Raw genomic sequence first — 22,288 nt, 5'->3', positions numbered from 1 at the left:
AAATGATAAAATATTGCCATTATTTATTTTGGAGGACAATATTTTGATCTCCATAGGAAAAACATAAAGAACACATGTGGAGTAACTAACACTCATTATCAATATAGTTTTTAAATCTACAGTGCCAGTCATTTAAAAAAGGTTAGAATGTTACCTGAGGTAGTTGTTGTCGTGTGTGTGGGGGGGGGGGGTGTGTGTTGAGTGTCGTGTATATATATATATGCACCCTGTTTTCAACCATATTTATAGATAAAATAGCTTACATCATTTCAGCAGATATTAATGTAATCTATTTCACAGTACACAACTGTTCCAATACCAAAATTGAGGGCTCACCACAAAATGAGAGAAAACAAATGTTTGACGTGCATTGTGTTGGAGTAACTGACATAATACAGGGAAATATAGCAAATAAATGATACCTGAATTCTTTGTTTTCATTATAGTGAATTTTAACCTGCCAAAAAAAATATGATTTAAGTAAGCAACTAGTAAGTGAACATTATAAGGGGTTTCCAAAAGGAAATTAAGGTATATGCTTGTGTCAAGATCAAAAACTCCAGACAGTTGAGGCATTAAGTGACTTTCTAACTTAGATTCTTTGAGAGGATCAGATGATAATGTAAAGAGCCCTTACCTTGTAGCACTTCCCATCTGATTTTTCTGCAGATGGATTATTGGTTGGGTTTTAGATCATCTAGTTTGATCTCCCTCTGCCCTCATTGGTTCTGGCTAAGTGTGGAGAAACGTGAGTCTGAGCAGGTGTGTCTGGTTGTATTAACACACCCAATAAAAATGATCTCAAGGAGACACTCCTGAGGGGGATACTGTAGACCTGTGCACAAGTTAAGACATGTGAAAGCACATAAAGTAACTCAATAAAAGGAAGAAACGTTTTATTGTGTGAATTAAGCATTTTGAATTCTTTTTCATCACAGATTCAGTGTATACAGAACGTTACATGGGTTTGCCGACTCCACAAGACAACCTTGACTATTACAAGGTAAGAGATGAGAAACCAGATCCATTTTATAACCTATTTATAAGTTGTTTAAGAACATTTTTAAGTGTATCTATTCTAGAAAATATATATTTTTTATTTCCAACAAAATTCTTGTTAAAAAGAAATAACACAGGTGGTTTAGAGATACTCCAATAGCTTCCCCTACTATATTCTGCATAATTACAGTCTTTATCGTATGCTATATAGGTCACAATATGCATTCATTTGGAAATACAAAGCAACACCAGATAATTACTTTAATTATAAAAATTTCATTTAGAAAACATGTCAAATTCAACATATTCCTTTAGAGCCCAGAAGACTCTCTAAACCTTTAGCTATATATTAAAATGTCTATGGTATTATCATAATTAAGATGTATGTACAAGCCTATGATTTTCTTCTTCATACCAACTATGTACAGTTTGTTCGAACCAGGTTTGAGTAAAATAGGTGACGAGTAGGTACAGTTGGGCAACGCCCTGCAAAGCCCTTGAACCCACATTACTGAATAGCATCCAACATGGCTGGCTGATGGGAGGCAAGTGGGCAGGTTGCTCTTCAGACAAGCTGTAGCATTTAGAATGTGGCCCGGAAGCAATGCTCATTGGCAGCGGCCTGTGCTAGTGTGGATGCCATGGCGGAGCCAGAGCACTGTCTCTGGTGCCACACTGGTGTCGCCGGGAGTGCTAGCCTAAGTCTAGGGACCTGTGTGGCACTTGGGCCCTTCCAAAACTTTCCTGAGTCTATCTGTCACGTTTGTTGAAAACGCCAAAACTTGCAGATGACAAAGTAAATCATCTCGTGTTTACATTCTCTGAGGGAAATTCAAAACTCTTCTCAGGACAGTGAATTAAAAAGCAAGAAAAACAAAAAGAGGAGTAAGTTACCAAGATTTCTCATCTGTGCCACAAGTCTCTGTACACGGGCTTCTGAGCAGTATTTGTACGTTTCTGTAAGGTGCCGCCATTGCTATAGATTCTGAATCCGTGTGGTCAAAACACAATAAAACTCAAATGTTGAGTTTTGCAACTTACATATACACAGTTTAGTTTTCTCCCTTTGTGCTTTATTTGTGAAGGCTCAAGGCAGAGGCCGTGCAGGGAGGAGCGTGTGGCTGTGTCTGGGCCTGCGTGTGTGTTTTCATCTGTTTTTCGGTCGAGATAGGAAAGTGACGACCTGTAATGTGACATGCACAAATCATCTTCCACTGCAAAGCGGTCCCATAGTCAGGTTGTCCCCATTTCCACTGGTTGTCCCCCCTAATACTTTGGACTCAATTCTTCCCATTCTGTCTCCTCCACATCCGATAAGCTGCTGTAGACATCCTTTCCTTTCTTCGGCACCACTTTGCTGCTGTCACATGACTACCTGCTTTTGTAATAATAACCCAACTGGTGTCCCCTTCGCTTGTCTTTCTACACTCCAGTCTATACCACAAAGAGGTGTGAGATTAATCCTCACATTCTCACATACAACACTTTCATGGATCTTTTGTGTGACTCAGCTGAATCCAACCCTCAGTCTTTAACCACGTGGTCAGCCTCCTTCTCACAGTGGTCTAGTTCGCTTGCAATGGTCACTGCTCTCTGAATATTTCTGGACTTTTCCCTGTTCTGTTCTTATGCCTGGAATGTCGTTGCCCCTATATATCCATTTACTAGGAAATCTGTACTCCTCTTCCAGTGGACTGACATCCCCTTTGGCTCTTAGGACGTTTTCTCGTATATCTCTTACTCTTCAGGTTATCTTGAATTCATGGTTATTTTGTAGTCCCTTTTCCCCTCAGCACTATTATTAACTGTTCAAGTCTTTACTGGACATTGTGTTCTTTAGATTACCCAATATGAACCCGAAAACCTTGCCTGATTTAATGTAAGAACTTTTTGAAGGAAAACAATTCTTACACAAATTGCATATCTCCATCACTTCTCTCATTTTCCATCTGGAGTTTTCTTGTCCGTAACTTGACCAGGACGCTTACGGTATGGCGTATTTGCTGGGTTGCTGAAGGGTTTTCCAAAATATCCCAAAGTACTAAAAACTCCTGGAACCGAGGTGTACTGTCCAGGACCCTAACCCTGGCTCTAGAATCTGCTGGATGTTAAGTCAAAAGTTCATTTTAAAAATCCCGTTCTGAACAGTCTTTGAACCTAGAAGCACAGGGTCAAGTCCAAACCCTGACGTCTAGGGAAGTCCACGCCACCTACCCTAACTTCCCTCGAGGAACATCAGCCACCAGGGCGTTTCCTCTTGGGCCAGCCCTCCCCCGCTAGGATGATGGATTTTAATCTACCATTTCATCCTGCGTCGTTCCCCGGATTTTCCTGTACGCTCCTCGTTCCCACAGCGATCCCGCTCTTCCTCACCTCTGCTTGCCACGAGGTGACCACGTTCATCTCTCCCCTTAGGTGTTCGCTGCATGAGGTCGTCATGTAAATAGAAGTCCCTTCCCACTGCCAATGGCAACACGCGCACACTGGGTGCACAGAGTCACTCTTACACTTCACTGTACAGATGGCACCCGAGGACTGTTTAATCCTTCCACGCCAGGAGTCGAGTTTTCTTGGCACAAAATTCAGTGCTGGCAATGGACACATTAAAACTGCCAGTACCAGGGCGCTAAAGGTTCCCAATGTGTTACTCAGAGGAATGATTTGGGCGGGTGAGAGTTAAGGTGTGTAGGGAAAGTGAGGCAAAGGCGTTCACTGAATTGTTTCCACCCTGGTAAGTTGCTTCCTCAGAGTGTGGAGAGCTGAATCTAAGTGCCTATATTTGGTGCACAGCAGGCTTTAGAATAAAGCTGCCCTCCTTTGTTTTTTAAATAAGCCTGTGCTTTTGTCTCTGGCAAGAATACATTCAAAGATTCTATTTTCCTCCGAGGCCCCAGCTGCCCCTCTGGACCCCATCTTTTACTTTTCTTTCCCAGGTTGTTTTTATTTCTCTCTCTCTCTCTCTGCTTCTCTCCCTCCCTCCCTCCTCCCACCCTTTTGGAAAAGACAAAGAAGACAATTCCTTAGAGGCTTTCAGTACCCTGTGCATGTCTGTGGGTCAGAAGGAGATATTTTGAAAATGGTTCCCATTTAGTCTGACCCACAGACTGTCTTCAATACATCCAGGACAGGAAGGACCAAAGTGTGTGATAAGCAAGTCCCTGATCTTTGTTTACATTTGCAGCTAATGAATCATCAATCAGTAGCCAGGATTATTATAGCCTTTATTAGAGAAGACGATTTTTAATTTAAAAAGAATGAGAAAAAGGATTCATTATTAGGTCATTGATAACCCGGATTTGGAAGAATTTAGAGAAATCCACATCATCACCAAGAGAAGCACATTGTATGAAGTAAAGGTCCGACTTATGATTTAGGAAAGGGAATTTGAGAAACCATTTGTGTACACAAATGGAACAGGTAGGGATGCCATGTATAGTTGTTCAGCTTGTGCACTGCTAAAAGCAGTCTACACTCCATTCACTAAGACAGGCACCTCTGGGGCTGCATAGAACCAGAAGGAATTCCTTTTCCTACTCTTACAAAGCTGCCATATAGATTAGCAGACCCTAGGACTAAGGCTCAGACCCAAAGCAGTGATACAAACAGTGACTCCCTAAGACCCTTTGTAGATAATCACCCACCTACTGCCAAGTGGCAAGGCAGGAGCACTTTTAAAGGCAGTGAAGCCTGTGGAGACATCTTTTCACTGAAACAGTGAGTTACAGTCCACAGCAGACCAAAATGGTGACAGATTTGAGCAAAGGACTCAGATAGGCCATGAGAAAACCCTCAGCCCCACTGGCAAAAAAGCAAATCGCAGCTGCAGCCATACCTTGAGGAGTATGTTTCTCACTAACACTGATGAGTGGTCTTTCATATGGTCAGTCATAGGTCTTTTAATCACACCTATTAAAAAAATAACATGTGGTAGACTTTCACTCACCCATTCAAGGTGCCTGGTATTTTAATTGTTCAGAAGTTTATTAACTTGTTGGTGAGATAAAGCATGCACACAAAATTTTCAAAGAGAATTAAAAGAGAGTAGGTAATAAACTATGAACTCAAATATGACAGAGTACCCCCTATGTGTGGAAAAGACCAGCGGCTTCCAAATTGTGATGAGCCCCAGGAATTTTGTAGCTTCCGAGCATGTAGGGCAGGGAAAGGAAGTGGCCAAGAAGTTAGGATTTCACCTTTCCCTCCCAAGCCCTCTCAAATGGTGTGCGTATGTAGGGGCGTCCAGTTTCATTTATTTCATTCATTGTTTTCACTCATTCATTCAGTGCTTGCTTCTATGGCCGGACACTCTTCTAAGGTCTTTACGTGGATTATTCTGTTCAGTTCTCCCTCACGTTCTCTGAGATAAGTGCTCTAATTATCTTCCTTTTACTGACACTGAACCTGAGGCACAAAAACGTTACATACATATAGAGACTGAGGGTGGGAAAGGGTGGGGCACTTATGTGAAGCCAATAAAGAAAGATTTCGGAAATAAAGAGGGAGGCCGCAGACACTCTCCGTAGGTTGCAGAGAGGGACGAGGCAGACAGGGCAGCACACACATGAGTAGCAGGTACAGCTGGTTTCCTGGGGATTTGTGAAGCAGGTTGGAGGAACTGACAGATACCATGGAGGCAGGGCTGTGGGAAGAGCAGGCCAAATGGTGGCCTGTAAGGCAGGACATAGACTGGGGCGGGAATGGATTTATGAGTATGCACAGAGAGAGGCAGAAGATCAAGGGCAAGAGAAATGGGGCCCAAGTCCTGAGCCTTGTTGCCAAGAGAAGAGGGCAGCCTGGAACACACAGAAGGGACTGATTTAACTTGTAGAGGAGATTTATTTTGCATTTTGCTCAAAATTTGATAGGCTTTTGGCAAGTGTATGAAACAGTCATAGATTTGGCAGTCTTCTGCTAGCAGATTTGAAATGTTCAATCCTTAAGAACTGCTGCATCGTTAGGTTATGCAAAACAGGGTGCAATTTTGTAAATATGCCATCTTGTACTGATTTGACATTTGTTCTATTATCCCAGAATATGCCAAAGGGAGAGAGACCTTCAGATTTAAGCCAAACCTTAACTTGTTTGTTGAGTGCTGATAAAATGTTGACTGCTGTGTGATCTTTAAAGAAGCCAGTGTTGCTTGGTGAGGCCTGAGGTAGGGCCCCCTGTCGGGTTGATGGGTTCTCTTTCCTTGGCATCTCATGGATACAGTTGTTTGATAGACGTAAACAACTAAAACATCCGACAGAGCGGGTTGAATTCATTTTTTTTCCTTAACACATTTCTGTGGCCTCTGTTTTCTGTGGCGTTAATGGTGCTTCCCAAATTAGCATTAGTTCATGCTCTTTACGAGGTTTTGGTTGCAAGCTGGGGAATGCATCGAGGAAGTCGGTATGCCCGTAATAGCTCACTGAGGTGCTGGCTGGCCATTAGACCAGTGGCTGTTTGCTTTTTCTACAGAAATCTGGAAATGGTGATGAGTTGCTGGCTGGGATGTGAAGGGACATTGGGACATAACGCTAAGGGGAGAGACTTTGGAGTTAGACCTGTACTCAGATTTGACTTCCACTGTTACTAGCAGTATGAGCTTGGAGAGATTACTTGACTTCTCTGAGCCTCAGTTTCCTCATCTGGATAATGGGGATAGTCAAGCCTACCCCACAGGGTTATTGACAGGATTGAATGATACACCTGCACCTGCCGCGAAGTCAGCTTTCAAAATGTGGCAACTGCCACCGTCATCCTCGGGAAGCAGACTGTCCTTCTGGTTCCTCGATGGCACAAAGGGTAGCTTCAAATTGTCAGAACTTCTGTTTCTTACACTCCTTCCCCGTTCTCATCAGCTCTCTCTTTATTTCAAAAATACAAAGATGTATTTGTTGGAAGGTGACTGAGGAACCAGCATGATCCAACAAGCAGCTACAGATGGTTCTTCTTAGGGCTGAAGGAAAAGCTCCTCACAGAGATGCTGTGGAATCGGCACAGCCACTGGACCAATCCTTCCCACTTCGTTTTGCCAGACTGTTGCTGACAGCGGGGCTCTCCGGAAGTTTCTAGCCTCGGGAGAGTGCCAACCGCACCACCATTGCATCCTCGCCCGTTTATCACTCTGAGCTTCCTTTTTAGTAGCTGGTGATAGACTATTCGGCTTCTAACTTAGTCATCCATTTCCTTTGCTATTTCTGTTGCCATCGATAGGCAAATGGGGATTATCCTATCCCAGTGGGTTAAAATAGCACAATGATATTATTTCTGATCATTAACCACATGTTCAGTGAACATGTCCTCTCTTTCTCTGGCTTGGGGCGAGGCCTTCCACAGGTTCAAGTGTCCCACACAGGGGACAGCCCAGGGTCTGTCTTGATTGAGAAGCCAGGATTCTTGGGTCTAGTAGCGGATGATCCGTGGTGCCAGAGGCGAGGGTGACGCGGCCACGTCTTTGGGCAGGGGGGGGGGGAGGGGGAGAAAGGCTCTCTGCAGCCTGAGGGCCTGAAAGTGGGTGTGGGCCTCCAGGCCGCCGGCTCCTGCCCAGCCGTCCACCTGGAGCAGGGAGGCCCCTCTTGAGGCTTGTCCCTGGGAGCAGGGGGACCATGCATGGAAAAGGCACACCTACCTCCCAGTTGCAGGGGAAGCTTTTGTTTTATTTTTCTCTTGCCGCATTAAAGTATTTGTCTTTCTTTCTTTGTAGTGTAATATTGTTAATGTAAAACAATTTGCATCATGACACTTTTATCACAGTTTTCGTCTTTTTCTCAGTATGTTGCATTTCTCACCATGTCTAGTTCATCACAGCTACAGTGTGTACATCACAACATTTATCTTAGGCTCAGGGTTTTACTTGTTTATAAAAATTGTCTTCTTTCAGCCTGTATTCACTCCATTTAAGAAAAAAAAAAAAAAAAGGCAGCCAGAAACTGTTTTGGTCCAAACTCCAGTAGTTATCACATTCCTTGCTAACTGTCCTGCGTATTTATATGTCTCCTAACTATTACTCCGTGTTTCAATGACATTTCTCAGTTTTATGGCTCGTGGAGGTTGTGGGAGCAGCTTTTGCTGTTCACGCTGCCAAGCCAGGAAGGCCCCGTGGGGGCTTTGGGAGGTGAGGTGAAGTGCCGGGGCTGTCCCTGTGGGTCAGGTCTCGGCGGCGAAGTTGAGCGCGGTGGGTGAGCAGAGCGCTGGATTTCATGGGGGGCGGCCCGAGGTGGAGGAAGCCGCCGGGCATGAGCAGGGCTGGCAGCAAGGATTGCTCAGGGGGACGCCGACGGGAGCGCCAGGGCCTGGGGCTCCCGTTACCGACGGCCGTTCCCTGTTCGCGGGCAGTGTTCAAGCCCCAGCCTCCAGCTCCTCAAGCTTTGAATCCTACTCTGTGCTTCGGGGAGAGTGATTTCGACCCTTCCCTCTCTGGCGAGAAGAAACCTCTCAGGGCTCCGCATCAGCGGCCTCGTGGGAAAACACGCCTGCCGAGTCTCGCAGGGCTGTGCAGACCAGCTCCCTCTCGCTTAGTTCAGCCTGAGAAGGCGTGGGAACCCAGCGCGAAGGATACCCGGTGTCCTTGCGCGTTACAGATTCCACGACCGTCACTTAACAGCCTGTTTCTCCCTGCTCCTCTGCTGGAAGACCACATCAGGAGCTGCTGGGAATTTTAGTGGCCTCAGCCCGGCAAGGCAAGCGAAAGCCTCCGCCGTCAGACCCCGTGCCCAGCGGACACTTCCTACAGGTGTAACCTAGTGCAAGTTGCTCACTTCTGAATTTGGGAGCCTCCATGGAGAAAGGAGGGTTTCTACAGACCTCTTTCACAGGAATGTTGGCAGGATTGAGCAGAGCAGTGTTTTTACAAATATTCCCATTTCACAGAAAACAGGATTCAGGGAGCAGCATGCCTCCAGGTGCACAGCTCACCGATGTTGAAACGGGATAGAACACAAAGCCTCTCACATTAGCCCCATCCCCTTCCTGCCAGACCATCGGGGTTCCCATCAAAAAATACGAAGCTGGTGTTAGCTACAAAGATGTCTGTGGAATACAAACCTTGGCACTCGTAACGTTGACTTTGACCTCCCGAGATGCTGAAGACATAGCTGGATGATTTTTGAAGCTACGGGAAGACGACTGGCCCTTCCTCTGTCCGACCCATAAGGAGACAATAGAAGCCAACTCCAGCTCACCCTCCTCCCAAAGGCACTAGGATGTCTGTGTGACACTTGCACCTTCATCCCAGCTTTGTAAATGTCCCCAAACCAAGACAAGATGACCATGAAGGCCCCGCCCCCAACCTAGAAGTCCTGCCTGCCTGAGGCCAGTCTTCAAAAAGCTAACCTCTCAATGTTTTGCCCTATTTCTCTGGCTGATTTGGGAATGGCTTGCTCCAATAGCAGGATTTTCCCTAATACAGAATGAGGCAGATAACAACAACCCACTGATTTTCTGAGGCCACTCTTGATCTTTTTCACCCCTTTCCCCTCCCATATGTTACATTTGCCTAGGCTTGAAACATCTGTTCCAAAAGAGGTAATACTTGCTCCTCATTCATTGCCTAGCAATGTGGACCAAAGTTCATGTGACATATTGCAGAGTATGTTCAGTTGCAAATGCTATGTACAGGCTCTTTGAAATGTAGCATGTATGGCACCATGTGACACATGGTTGCCATGGCAATACACTTTTTGGCTGAACTACAGCATAAGCCCATGGAACATACATTGCTAATATGAGACTCTGCCCTGTGCTAATGCATAGGACACAGCCAATCTGGGATCTGGGACTCAAGGGGTTTTGCCTGCAGCCCTGGTGGCAGGTGCCCTCTGCCTGCGTGTGCAGGGAAGATGTGACATCCTCCCTTTCCAGTCCTGTCTCCCAGGCACAGGGCATGCTGTGCATTCTGCCATGCATGGAGACAGCATTTGCTTAAATATCGGTTTGCTATATTTTGTATCAAAGGGGGCCCCAGCTGAAAACATTTTATTTTGTAAACTGAAGTGAAAAATCAGTTTATGGCAGATCTTTTTTTGAATAATGACATTCTTTTTCCCAATTCCAGAATTCAACAGTCATGAGCAGAGCTGAAAATTTTAAACAAGTTGAGTACCTCCTTATTCATGGAACAGCAGATGGTGAGTTTCAGTTAATTAGACTTTTTAGTATCACAGACAGGTTTGCAATTTCACTACTGACAAAACAAAAGCATGAGGGGCAAGACTGTTACATTTACTTCAATAAAACAGTGTTGCTTTCCACAACTCACTTGTCTTGGGCTAAATGGGATGCTAAGTCCTAGAACTTCAAATAGTCCCTTTCTTCTTGTGCCTTTCCCACCCTTCCTATCAGAAAAGGAGCTGCTATTAGTTACTTTATGATTCCTTTCTCTCTCTGCAGATAACGTTCACTTTCAGCAGTCAGCTCAGATCTCCAAAGCCCTGGTGGATGCCGGAGTGGATTTCCAAGCAATGGTACAGCAAAACTTGGTGGAAACGGAGGGAACTTGCTGGTGGGGTCTAGTTGCCCCTCTCTGGGCTCCTTCTCCTCAGGCAGCCCCAGGACACGGGGACAGAATTAAAAGGGTTTTTATTTTTCCAATAAGAAGCTGGAAGTGATATCCTTAAAGCCATAGGCAGAGTAGTGTTCGATACTATTAGAGACTTGGGGGTTGAGACGCACAATATTGCATATCTGGGGAGTGTCAAAACACTGCTCTCCTATCCATGTGGTTGTTCAGTCTCCCTGTTTTGATTCAAAAGTAATCACTTAGTAAATGTGTGGCAGACTAATTCTAAAGTGGAACCAGCATGATAATAGCTCAGCTCCAGTATGGAAATTCATTTCTGTCTAGGATGTATTACTAGCCTTTCTAACACCAGTGGGACATTAATAATCAGCACGGCTGCGTTACCTTTTGTTGAACAGCCACAGGTAATGAACAGTTAGGCTTGTTTTGTGGAGTTGGAAATGGCTAGAGCTGTTGTTGTCTATATAGAAGGATGCTTCTAGATATTAAGTGAAATTCATTTTCTGCAATAGACCTTTTCAGGTCAAGAAGGAAAAAGAGACTGTGTGTGTATATAACCAACGTATAAATATGTATGTATGTGTGTATATTTATATGTACGTGTATGTGTGTGTTACACTAAATATTTTTGTGTAAATCGCTTTCTTGCCTGTATCCACTAGAAAACCTGCTTTCCCTCACTGTCTTCTCACACACACACCCTTTGCTCTGTGATCAGTTCAAAGGGTGCCCACCATATGGGAGTGGAGCAGTTATTTGATACCAAAAACAAACAAATGAAAAAAACAAACCCCAAACCTGGTATATATCTTTTGGGTCAGATTCTTTTAAGAGGTCGATGTTTATTTGTCTACTATTCAAAGAAGAGACACGATGCTTTAATTAGGCAATTTTTTAAAGTTCATTTATGTCTCCATACTCTATGGTTGCCCAGTAGTGACTTCCCACTTATTTAATGTAGGATGAATTGATAAATTTTTGCCTCGGGTCAGCTCTTTCATAAATAGCAGACACACAGATAGAAAATTCCAGTGAAAAATCAAAGTGTGTTTGCAAATAATACATTTGACTTTTGACCTCCTGTTAAACATATATGAAATATTGAAATAGATTTTTCTAGCTCCTTGGTAACATAGGAGTGCATACGAGTGCTTTTAACAAACTCATTTATTCTAATATCGTTTCTCTCACTACAGTGTAGGAGTAATCTGACACTTGATAACACTTAATTAAAACTAGTGTGCTTAATGGGGTAAACATTCTTTCCTATGCATGAGGTGGTTCTGGGGCCTTTGAGCCAGATCTTAAAATGGACTTGGATAGTTTCATTAGAACATGTGTATATCCTTAAAATAACGTTTTAATTCTATGTATGCTTGTTGAGAGCTTATTTGAATTATTTTTTTTACAAAAAAAGGAGACAACTGGCTTCCTACTTCTGACCTTTTTCTTCCTCTGCAGTGGTATACGGACGAAGACCATGGAATTGCCAGCGGCCCAGCCCACCAACACATATACACCCACATGAGCCACTTCATAAAACAATGCTTCTCTTTACCTTAGCACCTCAAACGGCTTGCCAAACCTCAGTGAAAGCCATTTTTGTTCTGTCTCAAAGCTGCACTGTTATGATCGTGGAAAAAAAAAGTACACGCAAATCGAGAAATTCAGCATTACTCTTGTTCCCAAATTTCATATCTATAGCCCTAAGAAGGGACTTCTGTCTTCACGACAGATTATTACCTTCCGCAAGTTTGAAGTATTCCGTCTGTTTCTGTTTATTATTTAAAATCATTACCACATCAGTTGCTGAAACAACTAGGAGTTGTTCGTATGGGAGCTCTGCATAGGTTCCCTGGGAAGCGTTCATCTTTTCTAACTGGACCAGCCCATGCGTGCTCTCTTCTTTAAAGGGAACGCAGTGATGTCCCTGAAGCGGGGGTGAGAGAGGGAGGGTTAGGGAAATAAGTGAGGAGGCATGGCTGGGAAGTCAAGTCCGAGCCCAATGACCCGACCAGACTACGGTCAGCAACTCTTGGAGGAGAGCTGTTCACAGCTAGATGGGCACGGTTTTCTGAGAAAGATTATTTAACCAGTCTCAGGAAATCATAAATGCAAGCACCGACTTCTAAGTAAAACCACAGCAGTTGAATAGACTCCAAAGAAATGAGAAGGAAACTGGCAACAAAGCAAGGCCCGCAGGTGCTGGTTATGGCTACAGGTGCTACGAAAGCACAGCAAGGGTGAGGGGAAAGTACTGCCAACGGGCTTCATAAAATACTGATGTTTCCTGCTGAGGGAGGCAGCCTGGAACTGAGATGTGAGCACATCAGCTTGCCCTGTTAAAAGATGAAAATATTTGTATCACATATTCTAACTTGAAGGAGTCCTTGCATCAGTTTTTCTCATGTCATTTCTCTGAGCGTCTTAATTAAAAGGGGATTTTAACTTCCTTGGACTTGTTTTTAAAAACTGAAAATAAACCGCAAAGTGATGTATTATTATTCCCGTTCTACATCCTGTGGAATTTCTCCTGGTCGTCGAATAAATGTTCCTTCATTTTTTCAGAGGTAATGCATTTTGTGTCTTGAATGAGACCTAAACCACACTGGCATATGGACACGCTTATCCAGAAAGGCTCTTGTTTATTTTGCTTGTTATCCCAGACTGCCTTGTAAACATGGAGAGAGTTCAGTTTTTGTTAAAAAAAAAAAAAAGCCAGATACATAAAAATGTGTTAAATTAAGCAGTTCATAGGGTTTTTATGTAATACATATATAATTTCTGTTATCACACACACATACATAGCATTTGAAAAACCCAAATAATTTTTATTTTTTATGTAATTTATAATTTTATTCCAGGAAACTACGATGACGCTCATATTATAGGAACAAATAACATCAACAATATCATCTCAGTATAGGTTAAGAAAAAATTCAATTACTTAAGGGTTGAATTATTTGTGGCTGACACATCTATATTAATGAAGGCATAGATTTCAGATGCTGAATTTAGCCTAACAGATAACTGAGGAAATGTGATTTTTTTTGTTCCGTTGCCTGCAAAATGGCCTCATTTAAAAAAAAATTGATTTTACGAACTCAGACTTAGCTTCAGACCATTTGCTGGAAAAAGTTATCTCAGAGTGAGCTCCAGCATAAAAATCTAAAAGTAGAAGAAATGGAAAAAATCTATCAATTCAACATAAGACCAGTGAGTCACACATAGGAATGGACAGAGGGTTGTGAAATTCAGCTTCAGTTGTACTTCGGGACCATGTCCTTGAAGAGCTTCACCTTAAGTCTCAAACCCCACTCACCCATTAGAGACATAAATTGACCTTCAAACCTATAAAGCCCCTGTCATAATTCTATTTCTTAATAGAGTTCAATCATCATGAATGGGCCAATCCCTGCAGAGCTCTATATCTAGAAACAGTAGTCATAGATCATATGTCCACACCCTGTACTGAATTAATAGTCACAAAAACAAGTAGAAATTCTTTTAATTGAAACCAAATATTGTGCAATATCAGATGTTGTACAGATATTCAGACCATTTGGCAATATCAGATGTTAACATCAGATACTGCACAATCTCAGATATTTTACAGAAATCAGTAAGACTATTTTATACAATAGTAGGTGTTATATAGTATCAGATACTACACAGATATTAAGACCCCTGTGTAACATCTGATATAGTACAACAGTAGTTTCTAAACATGTTAAATGTTTTCTCTGGCACTCAGAAAGAATAAAAAATTCTAGCATGTATCTTTCATATAATGAGGGTTACAAAAGTTAAAGTATTTTTCATTTGGCCCTCCTAGGGCAAGAGTTACTCTCCAATAAGAGTTTTAAATTGGCTTATGGGAAAAGAAGGTAAAGACGTTGACAAATAACTTAGAGATAAACTTCATCTGAGGCTAAGCTGGAGACACACAGAAGTGCAGTACCAAAATGTGAAGACTTGCCTGCCATTGACAGTTGCAGCCTCAGCAGGTGCACGGATGCTAAGATTCCTATCACACACAACCTGTTGGAGCTCAGCAGTGCCCAGGAGCAGCACATACACCAAAGGAAAGGAGCGATAGTCACATCTCTTCTACAGATCCAGAGTTTGCTTTTACGTTTTGCTCAAGATTTTTAGAAAGTCACTTGAAAATTATTTATGGACATTTTTGGAAACCTTGCTAAAAAGGATGATATACCTCCATGCCTTCGCAAACAGAAGGCATAGATCAGTTCATCCTCTAAAGCCACCACCATAAATATCAATTATCACACCAGGCTGTATGTCATGTCATTCCAGGCATTTTCTTTCTTATTCACAGGTGGTCACTGAAGCTACCAATGCTACTACTTGGTATTTGCTGCTTTTGAGCTAAGTTGACATGAGAATTGCAATTTATAAAACTACTAGATTTGCACAATATTTAAGATGCACTAAATTCTAAATGAAAAACACAAGGATGGCTTTTTTCATAAAGAGAATTTTGTCAACTTTGTGGTTCTTTCAGCAGTGTCCCAGACCCTTTTTACACACATCCTCAATGGTCTGCAGTGTGTATTCAGTATGTCTGAGGTATATAGGTGATTGAGAATGACAGACGAAAGTAAGTAATAAAGCATACCATCACTGCCCATAAGAAAAGCTCAGAGCAAGGTATTATTAGTAAGACCAATGTCGTGCTCAGTATAAATTTATCATCTTTCCGCATGTCACCTGTGACAATATTAACATTTAAACTTGAGAACTGGAATTAAAAAAAAAGTAATTTCCCCACTGCTAAATTGAGAAGGGTATCTTCTCTAGTGTTACAGACTTTAAACTTCCACAAGCTCAATGAAATTTGTTATTCTTCATAATCTTTCAGCTGAACAGTTCATCCCAATTTTGTCAGATTATTTAAAACACGTATCTGGTGAGAAGCTGACCCATCAAATAACCAAAACCCTGATTATTTCATGAAGCTTCTCCTCTCCAAAGTCATACTTGTGACTTGTGAGCAAAGAACTTCATCGGGCAAGTTTTGTTTCCAATGTTAATCACAAAAATATGAGTCACAAAGAAAGTGTAACATACTGAGAAGAAATATTACTCATCTTAACTTGATTCTGGTTGCGTGACCTGGAAGGAGTACCTTGTTACGGAGGGCGGCAGTCGCTCCTCGCCTCCTGCTGGAGACTCAGTGCACTGCAGCCTGGATAAGGTGGACATGGGTTAGAATCTCCGCAGCACCACTCAAGCGAGAAACATTTTCAAGAGCGCTAGTCTCTTTGAACCCCAGTTTCTTAATTTGAAAGAAGTACAAAAACACCTACTTCACAGAATTTTTGCCTTGCTGTGAAGATTTGTGCATATACTATGCCGGCATTGTATCCATGCGGGCACCCTCAAACCCCACCCTTCCCCTCCTCTTATTCACGGCTATTGAGCTTTTTATCTTGGTTTATGACTCCACCGATGATTCCATAGATTACACAGTTCCCCACCTTAGGTGTCTGTGTCTACAGGTGCTGGGTACACAAAGGTGTTCAGTAAGCATTCGCTTTTGCTTCTTTCTATACTGCCATACCAGCGAGAGTCTTTTCTTGGATCTTTAATACGTTCTTAATAAGATGAGCAGCAGCATTTTGTGATATATTTTACTTAGGATTCTGTCCGCAGCCTTTCCCAGCTGGAGAAAAATCCGAACACAGACCTAGGTTCTGGAAAGTTACAAAGAAGGGATAAAACGCTATTCCTAATTTTTAAGGAACTTATAAACAAATGGAAAGAATAAGTCACATGGCAGAAATCTAGAACTACACACACCAGAAGCAAGAGAATCTACGTACAAAGCTAAGACCGTGGTAAGAACTATGAGATGAGTGGGGTGAAAATGTGGGCGGGGAAAGGTGGTTTCTGGATTCATACGGGCTGCCATTGGCTGAATTTTGTACTACACCTACATTTCTTTCATAGTCTCAGGATTACTATTGATACCATGCTTTTCAGAACTTTTTTTTTTCAGATACAACCCAAAACATATCATATAAAGGAGTGTTCGACATGAAAACATTTATAGTAAAACCATTGTATTTGGAGTTACCTACATACCTAAGGAGTATGCTTCAGCCTGTTGGGTTTCAGTCACAATAAAAGTTTAGAGACCACTCACAGAGTGTTTGCTTTGAGCCTCGCAGTCATCCTGGATCCCTAAGGAAATGATTCCACTTTGTCCCCCACTATAGTCGATTTCCACTGCGCTGCTAGACTCATCTTTCCAAAAATCCATGCCTCTCCATTACTCAAAACTTTTAATGGACAAAGGGCAAAGATCATAATATACAATTTAACATCATTTTATAATAGAAGTGATCAACATCTATTTCTACCTTTTCTCGCAGGTCTTCATGACTTTCCTAACACTCCACCATCCTGGGCTGTTTGCTTGGTTCCAAATATGCCATACATCAAATATGTCAGGCTCCGGTTACACCATATAGCTTTACTTTTTTATTTCATTTTTATTTCAATACTGGCATGTGTTTGAGAATCTCTGCAGCTCTTGGAGTAGGTTTCCTTCCCTATTTCCATCCTAATTCATATGCTACCTCTTATATAACATTTTCCTCAAACTCTGCCCTACTCAGAGTTCCATCTTTAAGTTATTCTCTGCTTTCATTATGCAGCCAACTCAGTACATACCGCATTGTGCTCTAGCTATGTGTCTACTGTGCCCTTGGAAGCAAGGACCACAGTGCTCTTTTCAAAGTTCCAGGTCAAAAGTAGTGGCCAGTAACACCAACAGAAGCTGAACTGGAGTTGTATCAGTGAGCTGCAGCTTTCTGAGGAAAACAACCAAAGAGATCTCAAAAATAAAGTAAGCAATCCTTGAACACTGGGCTTCTTTGAGGGGACTGATTACAAGTAATCTTTCCCAATGGAAATTTAGACAATCATCGCTCTCACACAATTTTCAAAGGCTTGTAAATCTCATTTCCTTTCAACTGATGAATATATGAGATAGTTTATTAGAACATTTGGGTAGCAATCTTGAAACAATAGTAAAATAATCAGGTGACCAGGAGTGAACAGCTACAGCTAAGCAGGAACAGAGGTAGATCAGTGCAGATAGAAAAAAAAAAAAAAAATGAGCCACACTTTTAAGAGCCAAGAAAAATCCTAAAAGATCTAGATCTAGGGATTGCGTTGAAATAGAAGTGGCTTGTGAATTGTCAGTGGAGAGTTTCTATCAAGCTATGAATTTAAACTACACACCAAGGAGATATTCAGATTAAATTTAGGGAAAAACTTCCCAGTATCAAAGGCTGTTAAATGGTAGCAATTATAAAGTATACTCACGAGTCAAGAGAAAAATACTAAAGTACATTCGAGTTCTGAATGTAATTACTTCTATAACATACTGGCAGACGGCTACAAAAGAAAAATAGTCCCATCTGACCCATTGTAACAGGGAGGAGAGAAATTTTAGGAAATGCTTTTCCTATGGTGTGTGTGTGTGCGTGTGTGTGTGTGTGTGAGGGGGGTAAAAACCGAAGTTTATGGAGTTCTAATAATGGGAAAGCCTACCAAAGACCTTGGAAGGTTTTACTAGTCTGGGAGCAATGTCATTTGCACCCAATTCATTGCTTTCTGGAAAAATGAAGAGATATATCCTACTATAGCTCTCATAATATTCTGTTCATAAGGTTCAAATTGTCTGCACACTCTTGAAATATCTGCATCACCAAATTTTCTTCACAGGGGTGTTTAAACTTAAATATTACGTTCAAACAATCAAAATGTTCTACATCGATTTACTGACTAACACTAAGGAGAAAAAAGACAAGACACTTTGCATCACAATTTAAAATGTGCAAGGAAATTAATTAGGATAAATATTTATTTCCACATAACATTTCTTAGTTGTGAAAAACACAATATCCTAGTCACATTTACACATTACTTGAACTTTGCAATAAATTACATTCAAGATATTCAGTAATTTTGACCAGGAATCTGAGGAGATTAGGAGGAAATATATAACACTACATTTTTTTCTTATATTTTATATGATTTCAAAATATTAGGATTGACATAGAGCATTAAAATTCACACGAGAACAAAATAACTATAAAAATACTCAGAAATACAGAATTTCATTGGATATGATTGCTTATTCAAATAAGTGATCATGTGAATGTCTAAGTTCACTATGATCATTTGTAACAGAATGGTTATTAATGTATTAAAACACTAGGAGGCTGCTTTTAGGACTGACTGGCATGCACAGCTAGTCTAAATCATAAAACAATGGGAATGTTTACAATGTAGTATCTGTATTATAAAACACACAAAGGCAACACATTCGGAATGGAAAATTTCTGTGTTTTTCCTTGGCATTTATAAACACAGATTTTATTAACTGCAAATTATCTGTATATGTTTTTAGGTTTATGTTCCGTAAAAGAGATGGCTCCTCAAAAGACTGCGAGAGGAATTTTCAGAAAGTATCAAAATGTTGAACCTAATGGAAGCTTTGTTGGGTTTTTTAAATTTCCCTCACAAGCTTAATCACAAGAGGATTTTTTTTTCACTGTTCATATGCAGTTATACACAAAATATGTAATTAATAGTCTGGAAAAGCCACAGGGCTCTGAATTATTGTAAAATAGAACACCGCAGATTATAAGGTTGGTGATCACTGGTGATTCTTAGGAAACAAGAGCACTATAAGATTCCATCTTTATTAACTTCACATTCATCTAAAAAGAAATGAAATACTGTATTTTTAGTAATGCTCGGAAATTCTTAACTTTGCTTCCTCTTGTACAAGCTCAGTAAAAATGGATTCTTTCAGATGGACTGAAATATCTACAGAACCCTCTCAAACAGAATCTGAAATTTTCATTTAAAAGATTATTTTTCTACAACATGCATTCAATTAAAAAGTGGAAAAGAGCTTTGCAGAAGGAAAAAATTGCAGTTGGAGACCTGTCAGCCTAACATTAGAACATGATTCAGAAGCAGCATTAAGCAGTACGTGACCTTTAGCAGCAGAGTAACTGGGGAGTGAAATTTCACGTACGAGGATTCACCATGTGGCCTTCCACGAGTGTGTATAATAGGTTTATTTGGAAAACATTTGTTTTTAATGGGAGAGAAATTTAACAGCATATTTCTGATAAAGATTTATACTGAAAATCTCACAAAACTTACAAAGTTTTCCAGAAGTATTTCATACAAGCCTAGTATTTGATGGCGTAATCACAACCTGAATCACTAACCGACCACTACTTGACTCTTTGCATTAGTTTCTGATTCTTTTAAGTTGTGAACAGGTTCTATGTATTTTTTCAAATGACTTTAAGTTTTAGTTAGATATATAAACTCTTACGTATTAAATGTATCGTAATAAATCAAGGAAATGCATAAATACAATTATTAAAAAATGTTTCCAAACAAACTTTTTGATTGGGGTCTTCTGAAAGAAGTCACTAATGCTAAGCTATAAAAAAATAAAAAGAAGTAAGACTACCTTTCAAAATTCTTCTGAATGAAATGACCAGCTAGCTTCAGGTCACTAAAGTAGGAAAATACAAACTAGGTAAATATGACATCTCTTTAAGAAAGCTATTGCTCTCATAAAACCAACGATGAGAATCCAGTGTTTACAAATGTCTAACATATAGCAAGGAGCACACAGATTCTTGCATTAGCTATTGTATATGCTCACAAGGGTATCTCACTGTTCAGAAGTTTAAACACAGAAATGAAACAAATTATTGCACTACTTACAGTGTGAAGGTGGATTTGGGATGAGAGACAGAATTTACAATACATGATCAAAGCAGTTTTATTAATAATTGTGGTGCTCTTCTCATATATATGTAAAAAATAAATTGAAGATCAAGTCATAGACAAGTCTCCCTGTCAACACCTTTCCCTGAGTCCGCTTTCTTCTCTTTTCGGCTTTCAGTGCTACAGGGGGAAGAAAAGGAGAAATGTATTACTGCAATCCAGCACGGAGACTGTGAGGTCTGCTTGCTCAGACACAAAACCCATCAGCCCCAAAGTACCACATGGGCCCTTAGCATTGCTCTTTCATGCTGCGAAGCATAGCTAGATAGCAACAATTACAACCCCCTGCACTCGGTGAGATGGAAACCAAGAACTGCAGAAAGGGAGAAATTCAAACAACAGTAACTAAAACACAAAAATCAGACATTTTTAAACAGTTCCAAAAGCATGCAAGATTAATACCATGGTCCTCATTTGGGCAAAGGAATTACTGCTAATTGTTGAAAATGCCAGTCCTGCCCCCGTCTGAAGAAAGCACTGACATCATAATGACACCAAAGAGATGTCACGGTAGGTATTTCAGGGCTCGCTCGAGTGGCTCATCCTTTGTGCACAGACTGGATCCTGATTTTTGGTGAGAACTATGTCATGGTCTGTTGGAAAGACACATCTCCACTGTCATCGGGGAGGCAGTCACCCCACACGCTGCCCTCCACACACCTGTGCAGACTGACCGTCACCCTGTCCATCAGAGGAACAATGTTTTACCTCACTGCTTCTGTAATGAACTCATTCCCAAGTGACTTCTGTTTTTTTATCTGCTATCCAATTAACCTTATCAGCGGGCAAGCTGGTAACAAAACTCTACCACTTCTGTCTTCGTGGGGTATTTTTTTGGTATTTTCCCAAAGATCACTTTTCCTACTCTCATGTTGACAGTTTTCATGGAAAACTCAAACAGTGTGCTCACGTGAGAGAAGCTCACAGCAAGAATACAGGCTTCGGGGCAGGGGCGGGGGGTGCACAGAATGGCTTACTCCCCAGTGACCCCCAGCACAGGGCAGCGTCGCCCCCACGTGGGGCCTCTCCTGTCCCTCCCTGCCACTGATACAAGGGGTGAGTGGCAACTGGCCTCTGGGGCCCGGAGCTGGAAGAACCCACACACTTTCACTGGCCACTTCTTCCCTTAACCTAAATTTATGAGATAGTTGACAGTGGGGAAACCCTTGGTTTTAGAACTCTTCTCCAAGTAATAAAGTGACAGTTAAAGCCTCCTCCCCACCCCACCCCCCCTTCCTATTGCGGCCTCCTGCGCAGCTTTCTTAGTGGTCAACAACTTAGACACATTCTACGAGTGTGTTTTTCAAATTGCCTTTCCTCCAATTCAAGCTCGAAACAGCCCTTCTCAGTTGTCACCACCACCCGGCGCCATCAGGTAAGAAGTGCTGCAGCTTCTGCCGTCCGTGGCACGCTGCCAGCACTGCGAGCTGGTGTGAGCGAGCGTCTATGGCACCCGGGTTTATGCCTGCCACACTTCTCAGCACGCACTACTTACAGGTCAGAGCAAAGCAACTTTTCTCCCTTGTCTTTTCTCCTTCCACAAGAAGAGATGACAGTGTGCACATGATGTGTTGAGAGCCTTAACTCTGTATTTTTAACTCCTCTATCTGCATGACTCACTTCCTTCTACTTTAAGTGCCTTTCATATGACAAGTGGCTGCTATCCTACTTTTCAAATTAACTTTTCCTTGGGCTTTACCTGGCTCCTCGTCTCTTCTCTTCCGCCAGACAAAGCCAGTGAAAAAGGGAAGGCATGGGGCAGCGGAGGAAGCCTGGACTTGGAACTGGAAGGTTAGGTTCAGTTTCCGGAAGCCAAGAAGGAACTCTGTGACCTCGGACTAGTTGTTTAATCTCTCTGCGGCTTGGTTTCCTCATCTGTAAATTTGAACTATATGAGTCCCCAAATTCTCTGGTAGCTCGAAGGCCAGGATT

At 41.7% G+C, this 22,288-nt stretch overlaps 2 protein-coding genes across 8 annotated transcripts in view; one reads left to right on the top strand and one right to left on the bottom strand.

Moving 5' to 3' along the window:
• Nucleotides 1–13,070, top strand: part of DPP4 (dipeptidyl peptidase 4) — a 79,265-nt gene extending 66,195 nt beyond the window's left edge. The window contains exons 23-26 of the mRNA XM_043576902.1: nt 939–1,003; nt 10,037–10,109; nt 10,372–10,445; nt 11,963–13,070. Of these exons, the coding sequence (XP_043432837.1) occupies nt 939–1,003; nt 10,037–10,109; nt 10,372–10,445; nt 11,963–12,064 (314 nt within the window). The 3' untranslated portion in view covers nt 12,065–13,070. The remainder of the gene's footprint in view (nt 1–938; nt 1,004–10,036; nt 10,110–10,371; nt 10,446–11,962) is intronic.
• A 5,291-nt stretch (nt 13,071–18,361) lies between these two features.
• The window catches only part of SLC4A10 (solute carrier family 4 member 10), a 297,649-nt gene continuing 293,722 nt past the window's right edge, over nt 18,362–22,288 (bottom strand). For all 7 annotated transcript variants that reach the window (XM_043576897.1, XM_043576896.1, XM_043576894.1 and 4 more), the window contains one exon: nt 18,362–20,476. In XM_043576897.1, the coding sequence (XP_043432832.1) occupies nt 20,410–20,476 (67 nt within the window). In that variant the 3' untranslated portion in view covers nt 18,362–20,409. The remainder of the gene's footprint in view (nt 20,477–22,288) is intronic.

Source organism: Prionailurus bengalensis, chromosome C1 (genome assembly GCF_016509475.1).
Source record: "Prionailurus bengalensis isolate Pbe53 chromosome C1, Fcat_Pben_1.1_paternal_pri, whole genome shotgun sequence".
Classification (NCBI taxonomy): Eukaryota; Metazoa; Chordata; class Mammalia; order Carnivora; family Felidae; genus Prionailurus; species Prionailurus bengalensis.
Note: the sequence above shows the minus strand (reverse complement) of the source record. Positions and strands in the feature narration are given on the sequence as shown.